Source organism: Mesocricetus auratus, unplaced genomic scaffold (genome assembly GCF_017639785.1).
Source record: "Mesocricetus auratus isolate SY011 unplaced genomic scaffold, BCM_Maur_2.0 Super-Scaffold_100691, whole genome shotgun sequence".
NCBI classification, from domain to species: domain Eukaryota; kingdom Metazoa; phylum Chordata; class Mammalia; order Rodentia; family Cricetidae; genus Mesocricetus; species Mesocricetus auratus.
This window is the reverse complement of record NW_024429267.1, coordinates 44215963-44239966: the sequence shown is the minus strand read 5'-3', so window position 1 is coordinate 44239966 and position 24004 is coordinate 44215963. Positions and strand designations below refer to the sequence as shown.

Below are 24004 nucleotides of genomic sequence, written 5' to 3'. Positions count from 1 at the left end.
TGAAAGAGATATGGATACTCCTGTGTGTGTGTGTGTGTGTGTGTGTGTGTGTGTGTGTGTGTGAATTTTGGGATTGGCATGACCCTTTTGATGCTCTTTGACTATCAGGTTAAAAAAGACTTCCTCTAAATTCTAAAGCTTGCAAGTAGAAGTTAGCATATTGTAATTTAAAACCTTAAACACATTATTGTGGCAGACAGACCACGTCACAATGATGCCTTTATATATGAGTGTTTTCTTCATCCCTCTGTTCTCATACTGAAATCCTTATGTCTTTTTGGTTTCCAGCATGTTCGACTGCCATTCCAGCTGATTTGGTGTTCCTTGTTGAGGAATTTAGCAGGGCCAGGCAATCCAATTCCCAACAAGTTGTCCATTTCCTGAAGACCACTGTCCAATCTCTCGACATCCATCCTCATGCAGTGAGAATCAGCTTGGTATTTTACAGCGAGGAACCACGGCTGGAGTTTTCCTTGGATACATTTAAAAATGATGCCCAAGTTTTACACCATTTGGACAAGTTGACCTTCCAAGGAAGAAGAGGAAGAACGAAGGCAGGTGCTGCTTTGGATTTCCTGAGGAATGAAGTTTTCATTCCAGAGAAGGGCAGCCGGTCCAAGCAAGGTGTGCAGCAGATAGCTGTGGTCATCATGGAAAGTCCCTCTCTAGACAACGTGTCTACACCTGCTTCTCAGCTCCGCAGGGCTGGGGTCACCATCTATACAGTGGGCATCCAGTCCACCTCTGAGAGTAAGGACCTGGAGAAGATTTCCACATATCCTCCCTGGAAGCATGCTATCCGCCTAGAGTCTTTTCTGCAACTCGCCATTGTGGGAAACAAACTTAAAAACAGGCTCTGCCCTGAGACTGTGAGCAGAATCTATCCTCAGATAAGTTTTACCTCACAAAGAGCACAAGAAGGTAGGAGGGCTGGTGCATTTGGTGTGTGTGTATGTGAATGTATGTGTGTATGTGTATGTCCTTCCTGTCCTTTTCCCATCATGAAAAAAACTTGGGTCAACTTATTAAAAAGCAGAAACCTCAACTCAACTTAGAAAAAAACTTAGTTGCCTTGGTTCTAAACAGTGTAGAGGAAGTGCAGTTAAGATACCTTTTTGAAGCTCCAAATGACGCTGTAACGATAATGGCACACTTACTGAAAGTAAAACTAAGTATTTATTGTAGAAATTACTCACAAGATACCAAGCAAGTAACCCAGATGAGCCCAGTAGTCGCCCCCCCCCCACCCGCTGCCGAACCGGAAGCCGAAATCCGGGAAAAGAGACCAAGACTTCCTGTGTGCAGTCTTTTATGCCTTCCCCCGTAACGCTCCCTAGCCATGCCCAAAAGTGGGCCTGGCTAGTGACGTAGTTCACCGCCTAAGTACGTATATGTCTTTAGTCATGCCTAAAGTGGGTGTGGTTAGCGGTGTGGTAAACCGCTCTTTTATTACCTCATCTGTATGTGCCTCTAAAAGTCACATGGCTAATGGCGGCATACAGGCTTCCTCCTACACCTTTTGAAGTTGCCTTGGTTCTAAACAGTGCAGAAGAAGTGCAGCTAAGATACCTTTTGACCATTAAAAAAAAAAGCTGGGTTCTGGGACTACAGTCCTGTATTACCACACATTGCCTAATATGTAAAATTCACATCACATCTGCTTGGCTGCTGTGAGAGCCTTTGTGTCTGCTTCTGTGTTTTTCTCTCCCCTGCTAGTAATTTCTCAGATTCAACCTAGAATAATAGATTTAAGTTCAAATCACTGAAATATAGATAATTGACTTAGAAATTCAAGCCTGTGATTATATCTTCAGGGGAAAAATCACTAAGTGATTTTTTATATTTTCTTGATTCCTTGTACTGAGGTCTAGAAATATGAATTATACAAACGAGTCTCAGCCTTTCCCCTTGACGTGTGTTTTTAGTCCCTCTTTCTGTTCTGGGAATGAGAAATTTGTTAAATGGCTTTCATTTCCCGGTCCATTCCCTGCTTATATCCTATTGGACAGAAGGGGAGAAACAGAGCTCCGCTAAGCCACAAGTGGTTTAAAGAGTCTGAGGGCCAACTTTGTCCCAGGCTGCACAGTGGCTAAGAAGGGACCTGGGATCAGGAAAACTGTCTCAGAGTCTAGAGTGTACAGGAGGCTTAGACGTTAATAGAAGCTTGGATGATTTTACCAGAATTCTGCCTGGATGATCATAATGATTAGAATATCTAACCAGTTATTGATCAATGTGTACACATCACACACACACACACACACACACACACACACACACGCACGCACGCACGCGCACACACACATGCATGTGCACAGAGACGTGTATATGTATGTGAGCCTTTTAAACTTTAGGTGTGTACAATACATGTGGTGCCTGCCTATAAGGGATGTCCTCCCTGGACCTTCTCCTGAACCCTATCTCAATTTAACAAGATTGATAAGAATGTGTGATTCTAGGCAGTGTTTAGAGCCCTGAGCTCTGCCAGATCGTGTGAAGAGCCTGGGTAGTGGCTTAGTGTGTTGGTCTGCTGCTGTGAGACCTGCATGCAGTTATTCCTTCCTGCAAGACTTCAGGCAGCCAGCCATCTTCTTGTCACCTCCCATAGGGGCAGACTGTTCTTACTGTAAACCATGTGTCAACACAAAACCGCAACTCTCTCCTCAAAGGTGAGATAGTCTGTTCTGATGTCAAATATGAGTAACAATGTCACAGTGTCTTAGTTATTATCCTATTGCTGTGAAGAGACACCATGACCAGGGCAACTCTTCTAAAGGAAAGCATTTGGCTGGGGCCTTGCTTGGAGGTCCAGAGGCTTCGTCCATGGTCACTATGGCAAGGATCATGGTGGCACACAGGCAGGTGTGGTGCTGGAGCGGTAGCTGAGAGCTTTACATCCTCATCAACAGGCAGAGAAACGGAGAGAGACAGAGACACACACACAGAGACAGAGAGAAATACACAGAGACAGAGAGACATCCACAGAGGCAGAGAGACATACACAGAGACAGAGAGACATCCACAGAGACAGAGAGACATACACAGAGACAGAGAGACACACACAGAGACAGAGAGACACACACAGAGACAGAGAGACACACACAGAGACAGAGAGACATACACAGAGACAGAGAGACATACACAGAGACAGAGAGACACACACAGAGACAGAGAGACACACACAGAGACAGAGAGACACACACAGAGACAGAGAGACACAGAGACAGAGAGACACACACAGAGACAGAGAGAAATACACAGAGACAGAGAGACACACACAGAGACAGAGAGACATACACAGAGACAGAGAGACACACAGACAGATAGACAGAGACAGACAGAGACATTGGGCCTAGTGTATGTTTTTGAAACCTTAAAGCCCCCTCCCAGAGACACATGTCCTCAAATAAGGCCACATCTACTCCAACAAGGCCACACTTCCTAATCCTTCCCAACAGTTACCAACTGGCAACCAAGAATTCAAACATGTGAACCTATGGGGGGGGCAACCTTATTTTAACCACCACATATAGGACCACAGATACCTAAACTCCATGATCAAACATGGTAGTAGTCTGATGAAATTTTTATAGTAACAGAACAAAGAAAGTCATAATGATTTCAAATACAATGGGGGAAACATTAGGTAGATAGGTTAAAGCAAAGTATAGGCTATGGGCTCAGATGTTATCTGATGACATGCTTAGCCTTTTGGTTACTGTAAGCTAGTGGTCCATGAAGTTAGCACATTTAAAAGGTTTTCACCTGGGGCCTGCAGGGATGGCTTTGAGGTGAAGAGCATTTGTATGCCAGTGGCTTGTTTGGGTGACTGACCTTGGGGGACACTGGGAGGGGAGTAGAGATTTGAGAGTGTAATAGAATATAGCAAGTAACCTAAGGTTTGGCTACAGGAGAACTCAGACCCATCTCTGCTGGGGCCTCAGGGAAGTTGTAGGGAACTCACCTAAGAGTTGTCCTACCCAAGAGTGAGGGAGCTGTGGTATGTATGTATACGTCAGGGTTTTTTTTTGAGACAGGGTCTCAGTATGTAGCCCTGGCTAGCCTGGAACCCACTATGTATACCAGGCTGGCTTTGAACTCACAGATATCCACTTGCCTCTGCCTCTTGCATGCTGGGATTAAAGGTGAGTACCACCACTGACTGCTAAGAGCTGGTGTATTTAACCAACCCTGCTAGCTGTTGGCCAGTGGCTGCTACTAGTCTTCCTGGCATGTGGTCTGCCCAGTGGCCAGGCTTGTGATGCCCAGGGATTATGGGAGCTGAGGGAGTAGGGCGGAGATTGGGATCAGTGGCTTTGTGTACACACCTCCTCCTGACGTTCTGTCCTAATGGGTTGTGGTTTCTTCTCACTGGTCAGATTGCGTGCATGTGGAGAAGGCGGATATTTACTTCCTTATCGATGGGTCTGGTAGCATCAGGCCAAAAGACTTCACTGAAATGAAGGTGTTCATGAAGGAGGTGATACAGATGTTCCCCATTGGGCCCGACAGAGTACGATTTGGAGTCATTCAGTACTCAGACAAAATTATAAGCCAGTTTTTCCTCAGCCAGCATACCAGCATGGCAGATCTGAGGACAGCCATTGATGACATCCAGCAGGGAGGAGGTGGCACCACAACCGGTGAAGCCTTGAGCAAAATGGCCCTGGTCTTTGGAGACACCGCCAGGATCAGTGTTGCCCGATACCTCATAGTCATCACTGATGGTCAGTCTTCAGACCCCGTGGCTGAGGCTGCACAGGAATTGAGGGACATTGGAGTCAACATTTATGCCATCGGAGTAAGGGATGCCAATACGACTGAGCTCAAGGAAATAGCAAACAACAAGATGTTTTTTATATATGAGTTCGACTCCTTGACAGCCATTCAACAGGAAGTCATTCGGGACATCTGCTCCTCAGAGAGTAAGAATTCAGAAAATAATCACATATTATACATAGCAACTGGGTTTCATCATGGTATCTCAAATATGTATTTATTTTGATCATATTCACCCCATTATTCTCTCTTGCTCCCTCCTATTTCTGCTGATCCCCCTTTTTCTTCCTAACTGCCCCTTCTACTTTCATGTTTTTCTCCCTTTTTCTTTTTTTTCCTTTTCCTCTGTTTGTGACCCAGTGAGCTTCATGAGAGTTGCTATGGGAATACGGGCAAGAGGCTGCTTACAGGAGCATGGGCATCTCACTAGAGGCTGTTCCACTTCTGGAGCAAGAGCCTTCTAGAATCTATTTAGTGGATCTTTCATTATTTGAATGGTCTTTATTTTCTTGTGTAATTCCCTGGCTGGTGAGTAGGTTTTGAGCACAGAGTGACAGTGACCTGAAATTATTCAAACTGGTCAAATTTTATGTCTTTATCCCACGACTGTGTCTTATTTTGAGACTAGTTTGTGCTGAGTTGCTGAAAGTTTATGACTGCCCTCCCTTCCCTTTGAAAATATTTTTGATTGTCAGCTGGGAACTTGTAATTCACTGGCTCCAGGTTCTGACCAGATGTCCTCTTGTGCTGCTCCCACCCCCTCAGCCTGTAAAAGCAAGAAAGCTGATATCATCTTCTTGATTGATGGCTCAGAATCCATTGCCCCTAAGGACTTTGAAAAGATGAAGGAATTAATGGAGAGGATGGTGAACCAGTCTAATATTGGTGCTAATGAAATTCGGATTGGCCTTCTGCAGTTCAGCTCCACGCCCCGGGAAGAATTCAGGCTCAACCAGTACTCCTCAAAGGTCGACATGCGCAGAGCCATCTTGAATGTTGAACAAATGAACGATGGCACCCGTACTGGGAAAGCCTTGAACTTCACTCTGCCTTTTTTTTACAGTTCAAGCGGAGGGAGACCCAGTGTTCATCAGTATTTGATTGTGATCACCGATGGGGTCTCCCAGGATAATGTAGTGCCCCCAGCCAAAGCCCTCAGGGACAGAAACATAATTATTTTTGCCATTGGGGTTGGAGAGGCTCAAAGAACCCAGCTTTTGGAGATTACTAATGACCAGGATAGAGTGTATCACGAGGAAAATTTTGAGTCCCTGCAGAACCTGGAAAAGGAAATTCTTTATGAAGTCTGCATTCCCCAAGGTGAGTGAGAGAGATGTTGTTGGTCTGCAAGCTCTCAGAGGGACCCTGTTTGCTCTCTCAGTAATGTAGGATGCTGATCCTACTGACTGGGCATGAGGAGGATGAGAAGAGCATCTGCTGGGGCTGAGCTCTTGACACTGTGGCTCAGGTTTCCCTGGGAGCTCTTAGTTATTCCTGTGCTGTCACCTTCCTGGTCACCTGAGACCTACAATTTCTGACCATGCTTCCCTTGTAGCATAGACAAAGTCAGATTGGAATGTGTGCACAGCTTCCTGAAGGTTTGTGACTATCGACAGGGAATGAGCAGAAAGCCCCATCACCAAGACAGTCTCTTGTGAAGCAGAACACATTGTCTTCTCTGTGAAGCCCTTATACAGAAGCTTGCCACCTGTTCCGTTCTGTTTCTAAAGGGTCAAAGTTGACTTTAATTCCTTTCTGCCTTACCCTGTAAGCTTCTCCTCCTTGCCACCCACCCAAGATAGTGAGGTTCAGAGACAGCCTAACCTCCTCCTGGCAGTCTGGACCTTTCTTTCCAAGGAGTGATAGAGATGAAAAAGTACTTTCATGAATGACTCTGCAGTAGGTGAGGGCCTATCACAAACACTTTTACTGTCATAGTAGCTAACACATGCACAAGCACATGCACACACACACACACACACACATAGATAAACACAGGTGCACACACATACATAGATAAACACACACACATAGATACACACAGGTGCACACACATACACACACAGACACACACATACATAGATAACCACTCACACATAGATACACACAGGTGCACACACACACACAAAGACACACATACATAGATAGCCACTCACACATATACACACAGGTGCACACACATACATAGACAGACATAGATACACAAGGTGCATAGACACACACACACACTCATATATATACCCACACCCTAGCTTTCAGGAATCAGTACAGGACTCGAGCATTCCAGGTAAAGTATTCTGCCATTATGTTCCATCTCAACCCCTAGGATAGCTAACTTACTTTTTTTCAAATATGTAGTTTTATTTTCACATGTATGTCTCTGCACCACATGTGTGCAGCACCCATGAAGGCCAGAAAAGAGCATCGGATTCACCCTAGGACTGTAGTTACAGACTGTTGTGAGCCACCTTGTGAGTGCTGGGAATTGAACCCAGGTCTCCTACAAAAGTAACCAGTGCTCCTAACCACTGAGCCGTCTTTCCTGTTCTGCAGACGGCCCCGCCCCCTTCAACATCACCGAGGCTTTGTGAATGCTAGGAAAATTCTCTGCCACTGAACTACATCCTCAAGGCAGTCTGTGTGGCATACTTTGTTTATTTGCGAGACAGGTTCTCTTTAGGTATCCTTGACTGGCCCTGAACTCACTATGTAGACTAGGGTAGCCTTGATCTCCAGAGATCTGCCTGCCTCTGCCTCTTGAATGCTGGAATTAAAGGTGTGGGCCACCTTGCCCAGCCACTATTGTGGCTTTTGATGCAGTATAGCATAGCATGGCAAGGTCTTAAGAACATAAAATGTTTGGATCATCTTGGTTCTTGTTAAAATGAAAAATCTAAGGTCAACCTAGGAGTCTGCATTTTAAAAGAGCATCGACTAATTATTCTTTGAAAATTTCATCCATGTCTAAAATGCATATTGGTCATTTTTATATCCCCATTACCCCTGTCATTCCCTATCCACTCCTGATGAACCCATTCTTCTTCCCAACAAGTATCTTAATTAGTGTTTAATTAGTGAGTTTAATTAGTGTTGACAGCCTCTGCATGTATAGGGGTAATTTACTGTAGAAGTCTGTATATCTAACAAGCTACCAGGTACTACTAATCCTGCAAGTCTGTGAACTATACTTTGAGTAGGGGAAAGTGTAATATAATATAGTGAGGTATAATATACTAATAGAGTGGTATAGTATGGGGTAATGTATAATACACCATGGCATAGAATCATGTAAAGGATGTATAATGAAACCATAAACTCTATAGTCCTACAAAAGACACTATGTGTATAGGAGATGATTTTGTTGTTTTACCTCTAAACATATGTTTTTACATACACATGATTATGTGAAATATTCATTTATTCTTTGAAACAGGGCCTCTCACTGTAGCTCAGGCTAGCCTGGAACTCACTGTGTAGCCTGGCAGGCATGGGATGCATGGTAACTAACCTTAGCCTTGTGAGAGCCGGGATGACAGGCATGCGCCACCATGCAAGGCATTGTAGCTTTTTCGCACTTGGAGGCTGAAGGGACAAAGGGGAGAGAATCGTGTCTTTTCCTTAGCTATGTGCCTGTTAACAGGGTCCTGTGACCCTTCAGCCTCAGCGGGAGGCAGAACATGGGCTCTGGACATTTACAAAGCCCTTGGGGTCTCAGAATCGGAGAGAGCAAACAGTACTTTAAAAAAATCCACTCATCAGGATGCTTCCCCAGCGAAGCGCTTCCACACCTGTCTCACGTGCTGTGGCTGTCAGGGTGGGGTGACTCCTGGGGTGGTCAAAATTCTCTCCCAGGTTTCTCACTCTGTGTACAGTGCTGCTGTAACAAGTTACATAGTGTCCAGTCATCTGGTGCCATCATTAGGTTACTCAGTTCCTAGGTGGGAAAAATAGGGCTGAGAGAGGCTGCAAGCAAATGGGAAACCGTGGGAGACAGGGTTTGAATTGCCCAACAGTTTGGTGTCAAAAGACAGACCAAGCACTGCCTGGCATGGTGGTGCATGCCTTTAATCCCAGCACTCGGGAGAATGAGGCCAGGCAGAGGCCATCAGGTAGGATCTGTGAATTCTAGGCCAGCCATGGCTATACAATGAGACCTTGCCTCCCGCTCCTCCCCCAAATGTCAGGTCAGGGTCATTTTGATTCTAGGTCGGCCTCAGCTACACAGAGGGTTCAGGGATAGCCTGTTTATATGTGACCCTGTCTTAAAAACAAGCATGGAAAACAAACAGGCTGGGGAGTTGATGCCAGGCAAATGTCTGCTGTGAAAGCATGAGGACGAGAGTTCAGATCCACATACAAGCATGGTGTATGCCTCTGTAACCTCAGGGCTGGAGAGACAGACAGATCCACATACAAGCATGGTGTATGCCTCTGTAACCTCAGGGCTGGAGAGACAGACAGATCCACATACAAGCATGGTGTATGCCTCTGTAATCTCAGTGCTGGAGAGACAGACAGATCCACATACAAGCATGGTGTATGCCTCTGTAACCTCAGGGCTGGAGAGACAGACAGATCCACATACAAGCATGGTGTATGCCTCTGTAACCTCAGGGCTGGAGAGACAGACAGATCCACATACAAGCATGGTGTATGCCTCTGTAACCTCAGGGCTGGAGAGACAGACAGATCCACATACAAGCATGGTGTATGCCTCTGTAATCTCAGTGCTGGAGAGACAGACAGATCCACATACAAGCATGGTGTATGCCTCTGTAACCTCAGGGCTGGAGAGACAGACAGATCCACATACAAGCATGGTGTATGCCTCTGTAATCTCAGTGCTGGAGAGACAGACAGATCCACATACAAGCATGGTGTATGCCCCTGTAACCTCAGGGCTGGGGACATAGAAACAGGAAGGTCCTTTGGGTTGACTGGTCATCGAGTCCAGCTGAATCAGAGCTCTGCCTCATCCAGACACCCTCTAGTCTAGCTGAATCAGTGAGCTCTGGGATCATCCAGATACCTGTGTCTCAAAAAATAAGGTGGCCAAAGGCTTGAGGGAGACACCCAAGGTGAACCTCTGCCCCCCCAACCATGTGTACAATCACATGCATATACACACAGACTCACATACTCTCTCTCACACACACATGTACCTAGACATACATGCAAAACCACCCCCCAGACAAACAATGGAAGCCCACATAAACAGTAACCATTATATATGCACACAGAGACTTTGTGGGCAACGGGGGCCTAAGAGGTGCCGGGCTTTATTATGGAAGACTATTGGGCCTCCCTGTGCCCTAGCAAAGCTTTAAAGTCTGTTTTGGTGAGGTATTAACTAGTGTCTGCTTGTGGTGCTTCAAGATGCCCATTGTTTCACAGTAGCCCAGTGAATTTAGAAATCATTTGAAACAAGCACACCGAAGCAGTTATTTTAAAGATGGAGGCTGAGCTGTAACTCAGTGGTAGAGGACACTTGCCTAAAATAAACCAAATCAAACCAAAAAACAAGAATCACACACACACACACACAGAAACAAAAAAGCAAGGATCATGGGATGCCCTGCACGTGGGAGTTCAAATTCTCCAGATTTCAAAGTCCCGTGCTCTCTTTCTTTGCAGTGCCCGCCTTCTCTCTCCACTCATTTTGTACCAGCTGGATTAAGATTCTTGCTCACTCTGCTTTGCCTTTAACTCTTTGATGAGATTGGGCTAGACACTTTAATAACAGTCAGGAACTAATTAATTACAGAATTCTAGAATCACAAAGCTGAAAAAGACCTTGGAGGTTGCCTGCCAAGAACCAACCCTTTCCACTAACAGGAAAGAAAACGGCTCCCTGCATTTGTCAATTACTGAATAAAGCCAGTTGAGAAGGTTCTGGGGAAATGTAAATTAGCAACACAATACTATGCCACACTGGTAAAGCAAAAGTTCTCTTGTGTGAAATTGGGTCTGACATAGAAATGGGATTTACATCTGTGAAACTGCTATTCTGTGAACTTGAACTAGATTTTTAAAAAAAGCAACATCCAGTTATTTTATATAAAAATGGGAGAAAGACAAGCTAGTTTCAGGAACATACCAGCCAGTGTGGATACGATCCTCTGGGGGCTAAAACCTTATGGTCCAGCCCTGGGTCTCAGATCTTTGGGAAACATTTCTACGTGCTAATTCCTTCCCAAACTTTGTCACCTAACCTTCAGTTTTAATTTTTCTAATTTGGAATCAAGTATTGCAGTGTGTGTGTTTGTGTGTGTGTGTGTGTGTGTGTGTGTGTGTGTGTGTGTGTGGTCAGAGGACAACTTACAGCAGTTTGTTCTCTTTCTACTATGTGGGTCTTGAACTCAGGCCCTCTGGCTTGACAGCAAGTGCCTCTGCCCACCGAGTCATCCTGCCAGCCTACAATGTTTGAAGACTTAAAAGGAAATGTCCACATACTCAGCTTGCCTTGAGTACTTTTAAGCTCACATTGCCCCTGCTGAAGTAATTAATAGTGCTAGCTCTTCTGTGCTTATTCAGTTATTCATTCGTCTTTATTCTAAATGAGATGTTATCTGTAAGTATCAATTTTGCATTCTTGATGGAATTACCTAAATGGGCTTATTATACACTAATTGTAGCCTGAAATACCAGTGGACCTTAAAATTGTAGATTAAACCTCCCCAGAGGGCCTTATAATTTTTCAGGCAGAAGAAACAAAAAAGAGGCTACCATTCAGCTCTGACCTTTTCTAATAATCTGCCACACTCCCTAAAAAGGCTGATGCTTAGGCAGTAGCTGAGGAAGAAAACTCCCAGGGTGGAAGATGAGTTACAAGCCCTGCTGAAAGACATTCAAGACTTACTTATAGGTCTTCCTTACCTGTCAGACATTCAGTGATTGTCTGTTCAGGTCATGGGTGGATAGGATAACATAGTGCCCACTCTTAATGAACCCCTGTTTAGTAGAGAAGATTAAGTAAAGCCTCAATGGATATTCAGGACATTATGTACTTGATTAGAGGAGGTATAGGTAAAAATTGGAGAATGCTTGGAGGAGGATAAGGCAGGCATTTTGGACTGCTACTTAAAACTTGAGTATGTTAACCAGTTACATAAGAAAGGACACTTCAGGCAGAGGGACTAGGATCTGCAATGACAAAAGCATGGCACCACCTATTTTGTATCAGCTAGCTTTTACCATGTAACAGCCTCCAAACTTAACCCACCACTAATCAGGCTTGGATTTGTGGGAGTTGCCTGGGGGAGCATTCTTTCAGCTGTAGACGACTGATACTACTTTTCCACTTTCAAAGGATGCGGCATGGATCTGTCTGTCGGAATCGACATCTCGACTTCTTCAGTGGGAACTCAGCAGGAACTTCAAAGGTTGCTTCCAGGGCTGATGCTACAGCTGTCCTTGCTTTCTAACATCAGCTGTGACACTCCTGGCCAGATGGACCCAAGGTTCCGCTACGCAATTCCAGGCGCCAGTGGCCAGCTTGTCTTTGATTCAGGCTTTGAGAAATACAGTGATGAGACCATCCAGAAGTTCTTGGTGCATCAGGGTTCCATGAACAACCGTATGGATGTAGACTTTCTGCAGTACCTGGGAGAGACCGCCATTCACCTATCTTTTGCTAAAGTGAAGGTAATACATGCCTATGACCCAGACTATGGAGCCTCAGGGCAGGGTAGGATACAAAGGCTTTTGTAACGGAAGCCAACAGAACTGACAAAAGGTGGGCTTTCATTTAATGGGTATGTCTTTATTAAGCTCTGGAAGCTCTGTGCTAAACAATACCAGTGGGACCACAGAGTATGGCCCTGCTTCCAACTGGCCATGCTTAGTGATCCAAATCCTTCCATGGCATAACTTACCCTTTTGTTTCTTTGTGACAGGGTCTCTCTATGGAGCTCAGGCTGGCCTTGAACTCACAGAACTCCACCTGCCACTGCCTTCCCAGTGCTAGGATTAAGGGATGTGCCACCACACCCTATGTATACAATTCTCTCTTAAGGCACCCAGAGGATGCTGTAAGGCTTCCTAGTCTTTATGGTCACTTATAGCCATTCAGAGTTCAACTATTATTTTTGTAATCATCACCTTGAGCTATCCCAAGCCCACCCATGAGGCTTCTTCCTTCCTGATACCCTTTGAACGGTATACTTCCGGCATAACTTACACTTAGTTTTTCCTCCATTGACAATCCAATGTCCCCTACCTGCTTTCTTTCCTCTTGTTAATGGCACTTTGGTATTTTTTCAACAGATAAAGATGGAAGAGACAATTTTTAAATTATCTTGAAGAGTTTAGAGTAAAAGGGTGGGCACACACACAAAATTCACTTGTATTTTTAAGAATTGTAGGCAGAGACAGGTGGATCTTGGAGTTCGAGGCTAGCCTGGTCTACAGAGTTCCAGGACAGCCAGGGCTATACAAAGAAACCTTGTCTCAAAACACAAACAAAAGAGAGAGAGAGAGAAAAGAAAAAGAATGCAATTTTTAGAAGGTACTGCTGCATTTTCCTCCATTTTTCCTTCTCTCTTTCCCTCCCTCTCTTCCCCATCCCCCAGGTTCTTTTAGTGTTTACCGATGGACTTGATGAGGATTTAGGGAGGCTGAGGAGAACCTCTGAGCTCCTTCATAGCAAAGGTAAGTTAAGTGCACAGGCGCCCTGCATGGACTGGCCCCTCCCACAAAGGCCCCTCCCATTAAGGCTCCTCCCACCAAGGCAGAACTCCTTCATACCCCAGGTGGGGATGGACTCCAGTAGGTAGAGAGCGTGGTTCCAACAGGCTGAGGCCCAGTCTCCCTCGTTTAAGTCGGAGGGTGTGGAGGCATCTCTACCTCCTGGCATCCCCGATGTCTCAGAGCTGTTTGAATGGTTTTGCAGATGCCATTGTACTCCAGTAGTGTCATCTGGTATTTTAGGTTTCTATGACTCTCCGTGTGTCTTTTCCTTAACCTCAGTCAGCTGGAAGCCGAGCCTTGCTCTTAGCCATTCTCTCCAATCTTTCCCTCTGTCCTCCACTTTTAAGGGCCAGGGAGCTACTCCAGGTGGCATGTTTGTGAAATTAGAAGATGCCCATTACACCAGGTGGATTCAGCCGTGTGCATGCTGCTGGTTGCGTTTCAGAGCACACTTGCTACTCTTCTGGATGTCCTAGTGTAGGACAATTTGTTCATGTGCATAAAGTGGCTTTGGCTGTTCTCATTTTGTGTCACATGAAGCAAAAGTGGGATGAATAACCAGTCAGGCTGACTTGTTCAAGCTCCCTTGAGGCAGCATTAAAAGGAAGGGAGAATTCTAGGGACACAAGGACGCGTGGGGGAGGAAGGGAGGGCCCCCACCCTGGAATCTGGTTGGAGCTTCTCACCCACAGAAAAGCACAGCTGACAACTGCCTAAGGCTTTTCTCCCTGCACCCCTGTAAACCTATGATCTGGGAATCTCACCCAAAACACCATCTACAGGGAAATGACATGTGCAACCCTAGTGGTTCTGGTTCTCCAGGATTTTTCAGATTCTAATGCCATCTTTGGCAGCTCCAGAGCCACTCCAGTTACTTATCTCACTTATCAAAAGTGGCGGAGGAGGAAGATGTTTCTTAGCAACCTTTTGAGATGTAACTTGAGAGTCAGGACAATGTACATAATGCTAAAGCTTAGATGATTCATTCTTACTCTCTCAGAGAAGCCTGGGTCCATACTTGGGTCCATCCTGTTTCCTGCTGTTCTCTCTTCCCATGATGGGAACATCTTTCTTCTGAGCGCCTCTCTTTTAGCCCTCATGATTAGACCTGCATTAAAATATCTTTAATAAAATCTCCAAGTCTGCTTCACATACAGGCTAGTCTGTGTTTTGACAACATGAACCCTGGTTTAGCTTGGGATAGGTCTCTAACAGTTTGGAGGAAGTCCCCAGGCTGCTGAGTAAGGCAGTGTGAAGCTTTGTGTCAGTCCCCTTGTGGGTGACACCTTTAACCTTTGTCCTTGTCCTTTAATGGAGTGTATTCAATATCAATACATGCCTATTGGGGAAAGTTTTTGTTTTTTGTTTTTAAAGTGACGGCTTGCTTCCAGATGAACTTACTTCATTGATTACCCTGGAAATTAATATTACCACAATTTTTTTTTCTGGAAAAAATTTGGGAGTGTGTGACAAGAGACTGTAAACTTTGCTCACACGTTAGTTGCCAAGAACATGTTTTTAAGACGTAAATTGGGAATATGTACAAGACAGTCAACAGCTTGTTCAGAAGCAAAAAGCCAACTGTGTATATACTGGGGGTTTACTGATCAAAATATTAACAGTAGCATTTGTTATGACTGCAAACATGGTAATTCCTGATTGAATTTCTTGAACACCCATGGCCATTTAGTCTCCCCACGTGAACGGACTCCACTGATATTTTAGTGTCTGCTTTGTTAGCTAGGTTCTGCCTAAACTCACATAACCCCCAAACCTTGGCAGCTTGAGGCGGGCAGAATGTATGTACTCTAGGATTCCTGCTCACCCCACAACTCCCTGGCACTTTTTAACTGCTGTGGCCAGGGAAATGGGGTGGAACTGAACACACTTCTGAAGGCTTGCTCCTGGGAGTGACACCTGTCACTTCTGTTCACATCTCATTAGCTGGAGCAACTATATTATCACTTTGAACTTAAAATATCTTTTCAGTATTAGGAACTGAGGCTTGCTGAAGTTTTTGACCTTCTCTAAGAAGTGAGGTCCTGGTGCTGGAAGGATGGCTCTGTGGTCAAGAGCTTCCTACAGAGGACCTGGACTTGGTTCCCAGCACCCACATGGTGGCCCACAACTCTCTGTAACTCCAGTTCCAGGGGATCCTGGGGCTACCTCTTGTGACCTCCGAGGATACCTGGCATGTATTGGATACGCAGACATATATGTAGATAGAACATTCATACATACAAAACAAAATAAATCTAAAGCAAATCTGGAAGTGTAATCTTACCATGCACCCTCAAGAAGGAGACCAGAATATCCATAAACAGTCACATGACTGCCATAATTTCTTCCCTCCTTTCCTTACCAGGGCATGTGTACTCTAAGCAAGTGCTCTATCGTTAAGCTACATCCACACCCCTGGGAATGATTTATTCATTTGTATATGTTCACATGTGTGTGCACTGTCAGGTCCTAAGGAACTTGGCACAAGTCTCACTAAGTACCTGTGACTCCTCCTAGTACTTCTCGCCCTGCCTCCTACCCTAAATAATCTCTCCAGCCCAGGGCTGGTTCCCTACCCCTCACTCCTGGTTCCTATATAATGCAGCCATTTTGGCCACGTGCTCCAGTCTGTCCTCCCTTGGCTCCGCTCTTGGTTCCTCTCTTGGTCTGCTTGCCCTGTCTCCTCTTCTCTCCTCTCTTGCTCTTTCCCCCTCTATCCCCCTTTTTCTCCTCTCATGGCCCTGTTCAGTCTGGACCCTTCCAGATGCCTCTGGCTGTTCATATCTACAATAATACCTATCTCCTCAACCATACCTTGGAGTGGTCATGGCCTCATTTTCATTCACACACATGCATGTGTTTATGTGGTGTACACTGTGGCACATATGTGGAGGTCGGGGGCCACAGGCAGGAGTCAGTTTTCTCCTTCCATCATGTGGGCCTGGGGATTGAACTCAGGTTGTTAGACTTGGCAACGAGTGACTTTATTGACATCTTACCAGTTCCTGGACATAATTTCTAAGGATAAACGTCAAGGGATAGGTTTAGAAAGATGTGAAAATACAAGGAAGGCACTCCAGGGCCCGCGGAGCTGGCTCAGTGGTAAAGAGCGATGGTTACTCTTCCAGAGGGACTCAAGCTCAATTTCAGGTGCCCACATGGTGGCTCACAACCATCTGCCACTCCAGTTCTGGGAGACCTGCTACCGTCTCTGGCCTCCTTGGGTGCTGTGTATGGTGCACAGATGTATATTCAGGCAAACACCCATTTACATGAAATAAAAATAAAATCTCAAAAATTCAAAAGGAAGTCACTTGAGGGACAGGCAGGATGACCATTGCTAATTTGAGGTTAGCTCGGGCTTTCTTCAGAGCACTGGGCCAGCTAGGGCTACACAGGTAGATTCCGTATGAAAGAAAGAAAGAAACTCAACCCAAACAGTCAACAACAGGAACAGCAACTAGAAAGAAGGCTAGTTTGTATTTTCTTTGTTTCTTTTTGAGTTAGAGTCTCATTGTGTAGCTCAGTTTTGGCAGCCCATGCAGCCGGAGTGGGCCTCGAACTCCTGATCTTCCTGCCTCAGCTTGCATGTTCCAGGGCTGTAGATGCAAACCTCCCCTCCTGGCCTGGGAACTTGTTTTAACAAAAATGTAGCCTGAGATAAGAAAGCCTGAGGTTGTGGCAATGCTGGGATGATGGGTAACCACCTGGGCTGAGACAGAGACAGATGGTTTGGAAGACAGGTGAGTAACCCCGCCCCCCCCTTGACACTGTGAAGGACTCTCTGGACTCCTGCTCATTGGCCTGGAAGGCATGCAGAAGTTAGAAGAGCTGCAGGAGCTGGAGTTTGGCCGAGGGTTCGCATACCGGCAGCCTCTAAGCGTCACTCTGCAGTCTCTCCCAAGTATCTTACTGAAGCAACTCGTGAGTCCTCTTCCCAAGTGTCCTTCACTTGGTCCCAATGATGATAATGGCTTTGAGAAACTTTACAGGGGTGGGGTTTGGAAATTTTGTCTGTCTAGTGTGTAGTATGACCCAGGCTGATTAGAAGAAAAAACCGTATATGACACAGGTTCTGCGTTTCAGGATACAATTGTGGAGAGGACATGCTGTCACGTGTATGCCAAGTGCTATGGAGATGATGGGCTCAGAGGTGATCCCGGGAGTCTTGGGAGGGAGGTAAGAACTCCTGGTGGAGGGACAGAGGTGACACTTAGTACCCTATGCACACCAAGGCTGCCATCCTCACAGCCCTCTATAATTTTACAGTCAAAACAAACCTTTGAGGACCTCATTATTTTACAGATGCGATCTTGAAGTGGCCAACACTCTCCCCAAACTGTACAATATGAAAAGGCATTTGAGAGTTGAACTCCTGTGTTTGCCTGACGTCACCATAGTCTATTCTTTCTGTCACACAATGCTGCCTTTTTGTGTTGATTTAAAATTGTTCTTAATTTAAGTTTTTGTTGCATGTGCGTGTGCACATCTGCAGGCTATGGTGTCTATGTGGAGGTCAGAGGACAACCTGTGAGAACCAATTCTCTTTTTTCACGAAGTGGGTGCCAGGGATAAAATTCAGGTTATAAAGTTTTGTTTTAGTTTTTGAGAGAGAGCTTGCTCCCCACCAGGCTGGCCTTGAACTCACATAGGTCTGCCTGCCTCTTCCTCTGAAGTGCTGGGCTTAAGGATGTGCATCCTGTTTAGCCCAGGTCATCCGTCTTGATGGCAAGCACTTTTATTGGCTGGGCCATCTTGCTGGACAGGCTGTTTTACAGCTTTATTTGTATGTGTGGGTGTGTATGGAGGCCATGAATCAACAACATCTGGAATCTCCCTCAGGTAACAGCTGTCCACTTTAATTTTTGAGACTGTCTTTTTCTGAACCTGGAGCTTACCAACTTGGCTAGGCCAGCCAACTGGCCAGCAAGCTTCAGAGTTCTCCTATCTCCATCTTCCCAGTGCAGGGATTACAGGCACATGCTGTCACACCCAGCTATGTGGGCGCTGTCACACCCAGCCGTGTGGGTGCTGAGGGTCAATGTCAGGGCCTCATGCTCCTGGGGCCAGTACTTTACCTACTGAGCCATCTCCAAGCCCCTCCCCCCAACTCATGTATAATTGACAAATGCAGTTCTAGATCCTGTCTTTGCACAGGATTCTTCACTTACCAAATCTTTACCTGACCAGCATCTTTTTCTCCCACAGCTGTAAGCGCCTTTCCCCTCCTAACGTTCTTTTCACAGCATTAGACTTTGAGAAAAGATACAGTCGTTGGCTTCATGCAGCAGTTGATTTCCATCTTTGTTAACTCTGACTTAACTGACAGGAAAATTAGTACTTAACTCATAGAAAGGTTTCTCAGGTTCTCAGGGCTGGCCAGGTTCCCAGAGACACCCAGGAGCCCAGGTTTTGTGACAGGTGCTTAGCTTCAAATCCGAGTGTGAGGTTGAGCTATACCCATTGATGTTGATGCTGTCCTTGAGCTTCTTAGGCAGACTCGAGCTGAGGATAATTGCAGGTGTGTGCCAGGTATGGCGGCATACACCCGTAATTACCCTCAGCTCCGAACTTGGCTGGAATGAGTTCTTTTTTTAGTTTAAAGATTTAATTATATTTTTACTTGCCTGTGTGCACCCATGCCTACATATGGGTGTGTGCAAGTAAGCGCAGGTGTCTATAGAGGAGAAGGCAGCTGATCCCATTTGTTGTGGGTGTTGGGAACTGAACTTGGGTCTTCATTAAGAGCAGCCTGCTCTCTTAACTGTGAAGCCATCTCTCCAACCCCTGGCATGAGTTCTTAATTGCTTTGCAGATCAGTTCTGTCAATTTGAAACAGAGCAAAGTATGCAATGTCTTTTTTCCTTTTTGTTTTTTGAGATTAGGTCTCATGCAGCCCAGCCTGGCCTTGAATAATTTATGTAGCTGATTATGACCATGACGTTTTGATCCTTTTGGCCTCAATTTCCAAGTAGTAGGATCAGAAGTGTGCACTACCATGCTCACTTTATGCAGTGCTGGGGATTGAACTCAGGGATCCATGCTTGCAGGCAAACACTCTGCCGCCTGAGCTACATGCCTAGCCCTATAAAGACTTTGAAAAAGAAATGGAAGTTAGGCCTTAGCAACATGTTTGTCTCTCTCATCTTCTTTAACATTAGACTGGAGGATTGAGTTTGGGAACCCCTTACTGTGTGCTTGGCAACTAAGTGGCCATGTCTCAAATGCCAGCAATGAGAGAGTTAGAAAATGTTGACTTCCCAGTGAAGTTAGAATTGAATAGTGCTTGGTTATATTGAATTTTACAAATAAAACATGTCTCACTGATCTTATCAGTGGATTTTAGGCTAAATAAACAAGTCTACCTTTCAAATAGCAAGCCAACATTCCTTAGGATGATACAGTTTATAAACTTGAAATTGAAAAAAAAACTAAACAGTTGAGTCAGAAATAAACCCTTTCTCATGAGTAATCAAAGGCACGAACTTTGCAGACTGCTTTAAATTATGGTAAAGACCGTGTTTATGAACAACACGGTTTTTCTCTTAAACTTACTAGAAACTGGTGTCAATATGAGTTTTCATGATAGAATGACTTAAAAATATTTTGTAATCACAGCAATAATCTGTTGAGCCAAACAAATAAGTATTCATATCCTCCCTGTAATACAGGTGGAGAATCTCCATTTCTGTGTCTCTTCTCAGTAGCTAATGGATCTTTCGATAACATATGAACCTAGTGAGACAAAGCTAAGTCGTAGCAGCAATTATTTTTTTTCATTTGAGAAATGATGAAGAATCCAGAGTCCAAGTTACTTATTCGAGTCTCTTGTCTTCTCAGGGAGAGAGGGGTTTGAACGGGCTTCCTGGCCATCCTGGTGAAGAGGGTGACTATGTGAGTACTGGATCTTCTCCCTTCCCTTCTTATCCCCTCTCCTACTTGATAACCATCAGCTAAACTGAGGTGGTTTGTTATGACCATGACTGGTGTGACAGGGTTAGTGGAAGAGAATCCGAGTCCATTCTTCATAACGCAATTGCTCAGCTTTCTGGGGTGGCAGTGAAGGTTCTGGAGTTGTGGCAAACCACTAAAGGTTTGCACAAAACCGTGGATACCTCACCCCACCCCAGGGTGTGCTGCGTGAGAAGTACGCACCATTTGTTTATCAGCGAGACACGTGTATGGTGTAGAGAGAACTGTGAGGTCGGGAGGGCTGAATGCGGTGGGGACCATCTTCTTCTCATTGCAGAAACACCGGGAGGATTTAAGATGGTTTTCAGGTGATTCTTAAACAGTCCTTTGTCCCACAAGCTGCTTTAAAGTCGGTTTGCATGGACACCACTGGTTCAGGAGCTTTCTGGTCTTAAGATTGTTCTGTGTGGTGTGGGTCACTCCGAGATGAATTTTAGGCTCTCTGTAGTGTGGAGGAACAGTTTTGAGGAAATGAACCCCCAACAGCCTTGCAGAAGCATAGTTACTGACGGCTACACAAAAGTTGTTGTTGTTTTTTTGGGGGTGGGGTAAAACAAGTTCCTCATACCAAAGCCCTTGATCCAATCTATATGTTTCCTGAAGGAAGACATCACACCCTTGCAACCTTAGTCCTTATTGTGCACTGTTTGCAGTAACCAACTCAAGATGCCCCAGGTGTGCAAGGATAGTCTTGTGACCAAAGTCATGCAAAGGCTGTAAAGTTCCTTCAGAAAATCAGTTTTACAGATAAGAGAAAATAATCACTGTTTCCCACAATCATTTCTTCTAGTCTAAGTTCTTCTAGAAAACAAGTATTCATTCTGATGTTTACCCTAGATACAATGAGAACAACTGTTTTCATTCTGATGTTTACCCTAGATACAAAGATTCTACCAGAGTCCCACTGCTACTAGTTTGCCCTACTCCTTTTCCGCTCTAGCTTTATGGAGATTTATTTGACAAGTGGAATTGCATTCCCTAAGATGTGTCACCCTGATGGTGACATACATGTACATGTTGTGAGACCAACATACAGTCGAGGCTGTTGGCAGGTTGGCCACGTTGCAGTCAGCACTTTTTCTGGTGTGTGGTGAGAACATTTAGGATCCATCTCCTTAGAGAATTTTAAGCAGCTAGTGCTGTGCTGTTAACTGTAGCTGCCATACTGTGCTTTAGAGCCCCAAACCTACACACTTAAAATTGAATTTATACCTTCTCACCAATGACTCTCCATTCCCCCATCCTTCAGTCTTTATTCTCTTAACAATTACAGATGCTCCCAAAGACAGACTGTGTGTGTGTGTGTGTGTGTGTGTGTGTGTGTGTGTGTGTGTGTGTGTGTGTGTGTGTTGCTGGGGATTGAACACAGGATCTTGTTCATGGGCAAGAACTCTACCCTTAAGTCTTTCCCAGCTCTGGGTTTATTATTGTGATATCTACTCCATTATGAGTTAAAGCTAAGAGAATTTTATTTACTTATTTCATAATGACAAAAACCAACTTTGTGTTAATATATATGCTATATTACTTTACGAAAATGGATATATATTTGACAAAACATGAAAAGAGCAGTGTTTTCCATACTTAGCTTTTAGGCAGCAGCTGAACTTGCATGCCTGCTTCTGTCTCTTGCCTGCTCTGGAACTTTATCTGTATGGCTCTTCCCTCTACCTCATACTTGGGGAAGAATGAGAGTTAAAAACAGAAAACATCATTGGAATGTTGTTACACCTAGCCCGTTGTGCACCATGAGGAAGGAGAGAGGTAACACTTGTGGATTCCAAAGATTTTAATAAACCACCATATAAGCGGGTCATTGATTGATCAGGGCTGCAGGACCAGCACTTGGGAGCCCTGTTTCTCCTGATAGCCCCAAGCAGGGGCAGAAGTGGGGTTTATAACCACAAAGATCACAAACAGTGGTTGCAAAGTTACAGTTACAGTTTTCACCAATCAGGAATCAAAGATTAGGGACTTCCCTTGTGTGTTCCATCATTGTCAACCAACATACACTGCAAGCCTTTTAGTCCAACCAATCAGATTCATTTGTTCTTTCTGTTGTGAGGAACAGCCATAATGTTTCTAGAGAATTAAAGCTGTTTTAGGGAGGGGGTGGGTCAGCCATTGGAAAGTTCTCAGCTCCCCTATGGCTTGGGAACCTGAACTTTATTTCACCCTGCAGGTAAAATGGAGTCTGAAGTCAAAATGGCAGTACGTAGGTCAAGGTGCTTTTGCCTCCTCCTTTCAGTGTAATTAGAAAAAAATACCCCTTGTGAACTACTCCACATACAAGTATAGATAGTTTCTCTGCTCTAACTGGTTTTCAAAATTTATTATTTATTTATATTAGTGTTTTTGCTGCAGGTGTGTCTATATACTACATATGAGGCTGATGTCCACAGAAGTCAGAAAAGGGTATCATATTCTCTGGAACTGGAGTTACAGACAGTTGTGAGCTGTTACGTGGGTGTTGGGAACTGAACCTGGGTCCTCTGGAAGAGCAGCCAACGCTTTTAACCACTGAGCAATCCACCCTGCCTTCTAGTTATTATTCTGAACACCTACACTGTCTGAATGTAGAAGATAAGCAGAAATTAAAGAAAAAATGTAGCTGCCAAGACCTATGTAAACCAATCTACTTTTCAGTTTTGGGAGAATTGATCAACCTCCCTCTTATCTCCCTCTCTGTCTCTGTCTGTCTGTCTGTCTCTCTCTCCATCTCTTTCTTTAGTAAGCATAGCCTTACTGAACATGGGTATGAGTTCTTGCTGTTTCACGCAAAAAATTCCTTCTAATTTTTGATGATGTATAAAATTTCCAGTGTTATTTTTTATACATGCAGGGCAGGTCAGTGAGGGAGCATGTGTGTATCACATGCAGGTCCTTTTTGGGAGTGGGTTCTCTTCTTCCTTCTTGTTGTGGTAGGATCTTTCTTGTTTATGTGCTACATACTTGGGCCAACTGGCTTGGGAGCTTCCAGACAATTCTCTGCCTCCCGTCTTGCTACACTGGGATCATACCACAGCCTCTGGCTTTTAACGTGTGTGCTGGGGACTCAGATCCTCAGATTTGCACATCAGGTTCTCGTGCCTACCGAGCCATCTCCCCAGCCTTCTTCTATGTTTAATGCAGTTTCTTACAAGAGGTGACTTCACTGTGTCCTGTCCTCTGAACAGCTCTTAATATTGTTACTTTTCGTCTAAAAATGGTCAGGTTTTCTTGCTTAGTGCCAGAGGTATGTCTGTAGGTGGAATGCTATCAGAGGTGTGAGCATACATTTGTAGGCTCAAGGGGAACATGTTTCCAGAGCAGACAATTTATTCTTCCAGATATCTTCTGTTATATTGATCATACCTCTCCCAAGTCACCCTCCATCTCAGTGGTGTAAGATAACATCCTGAGGCTGGGGGATGGCTCAGTGGGTAAAGCCCTTGCTGTGCAATCTTGAGGACCTACTTTCAGGGGGTCTGGATCAGTCCCATGCTGGTTCCCCAGCTGTCAGTCTGGGGTCCATGAGCTCCTCCTTGTTCAGGTCAGCTGCTTCTGTGGGTTTCTCCAGTCTGAT

The 24004-nt window shown here is 44.9% G+C and overlaps 1 protein-coding gene across 1 annotated transcript in view; it reads left to right on the top strand.

Annotated features, from left to right (window-relative positions):
• Positions 1 to 24004, top strand: part of LOC101822483 (collagen alpha-4(VI) chain-like) — a 115989-nt gene that overhangs the window by 23796 nt on the left and 68189 nt on the right. Inside the window, 8 exon segments of the mRNA XM_021230102.2 lie at positions 289 to 921; positions 4380 to 4925; positions 5545 to 6099; positions 12089 to 12423; positions 13350 to 13428; positions 17246 to 17391; positions 17554 to 17646; positions 20308 to 20361. Of these exon segments, the coding sequence (XP_021085761.1) occupies positions 289 to 921; positions 4380 to 4925; positions 5545 to 6099; positions 12089 to 12423; positions 13350 to 13428; positions 17246 to 17391; positions 17554 to 17646; positions 20308 to 20361 (2441 nt within the window).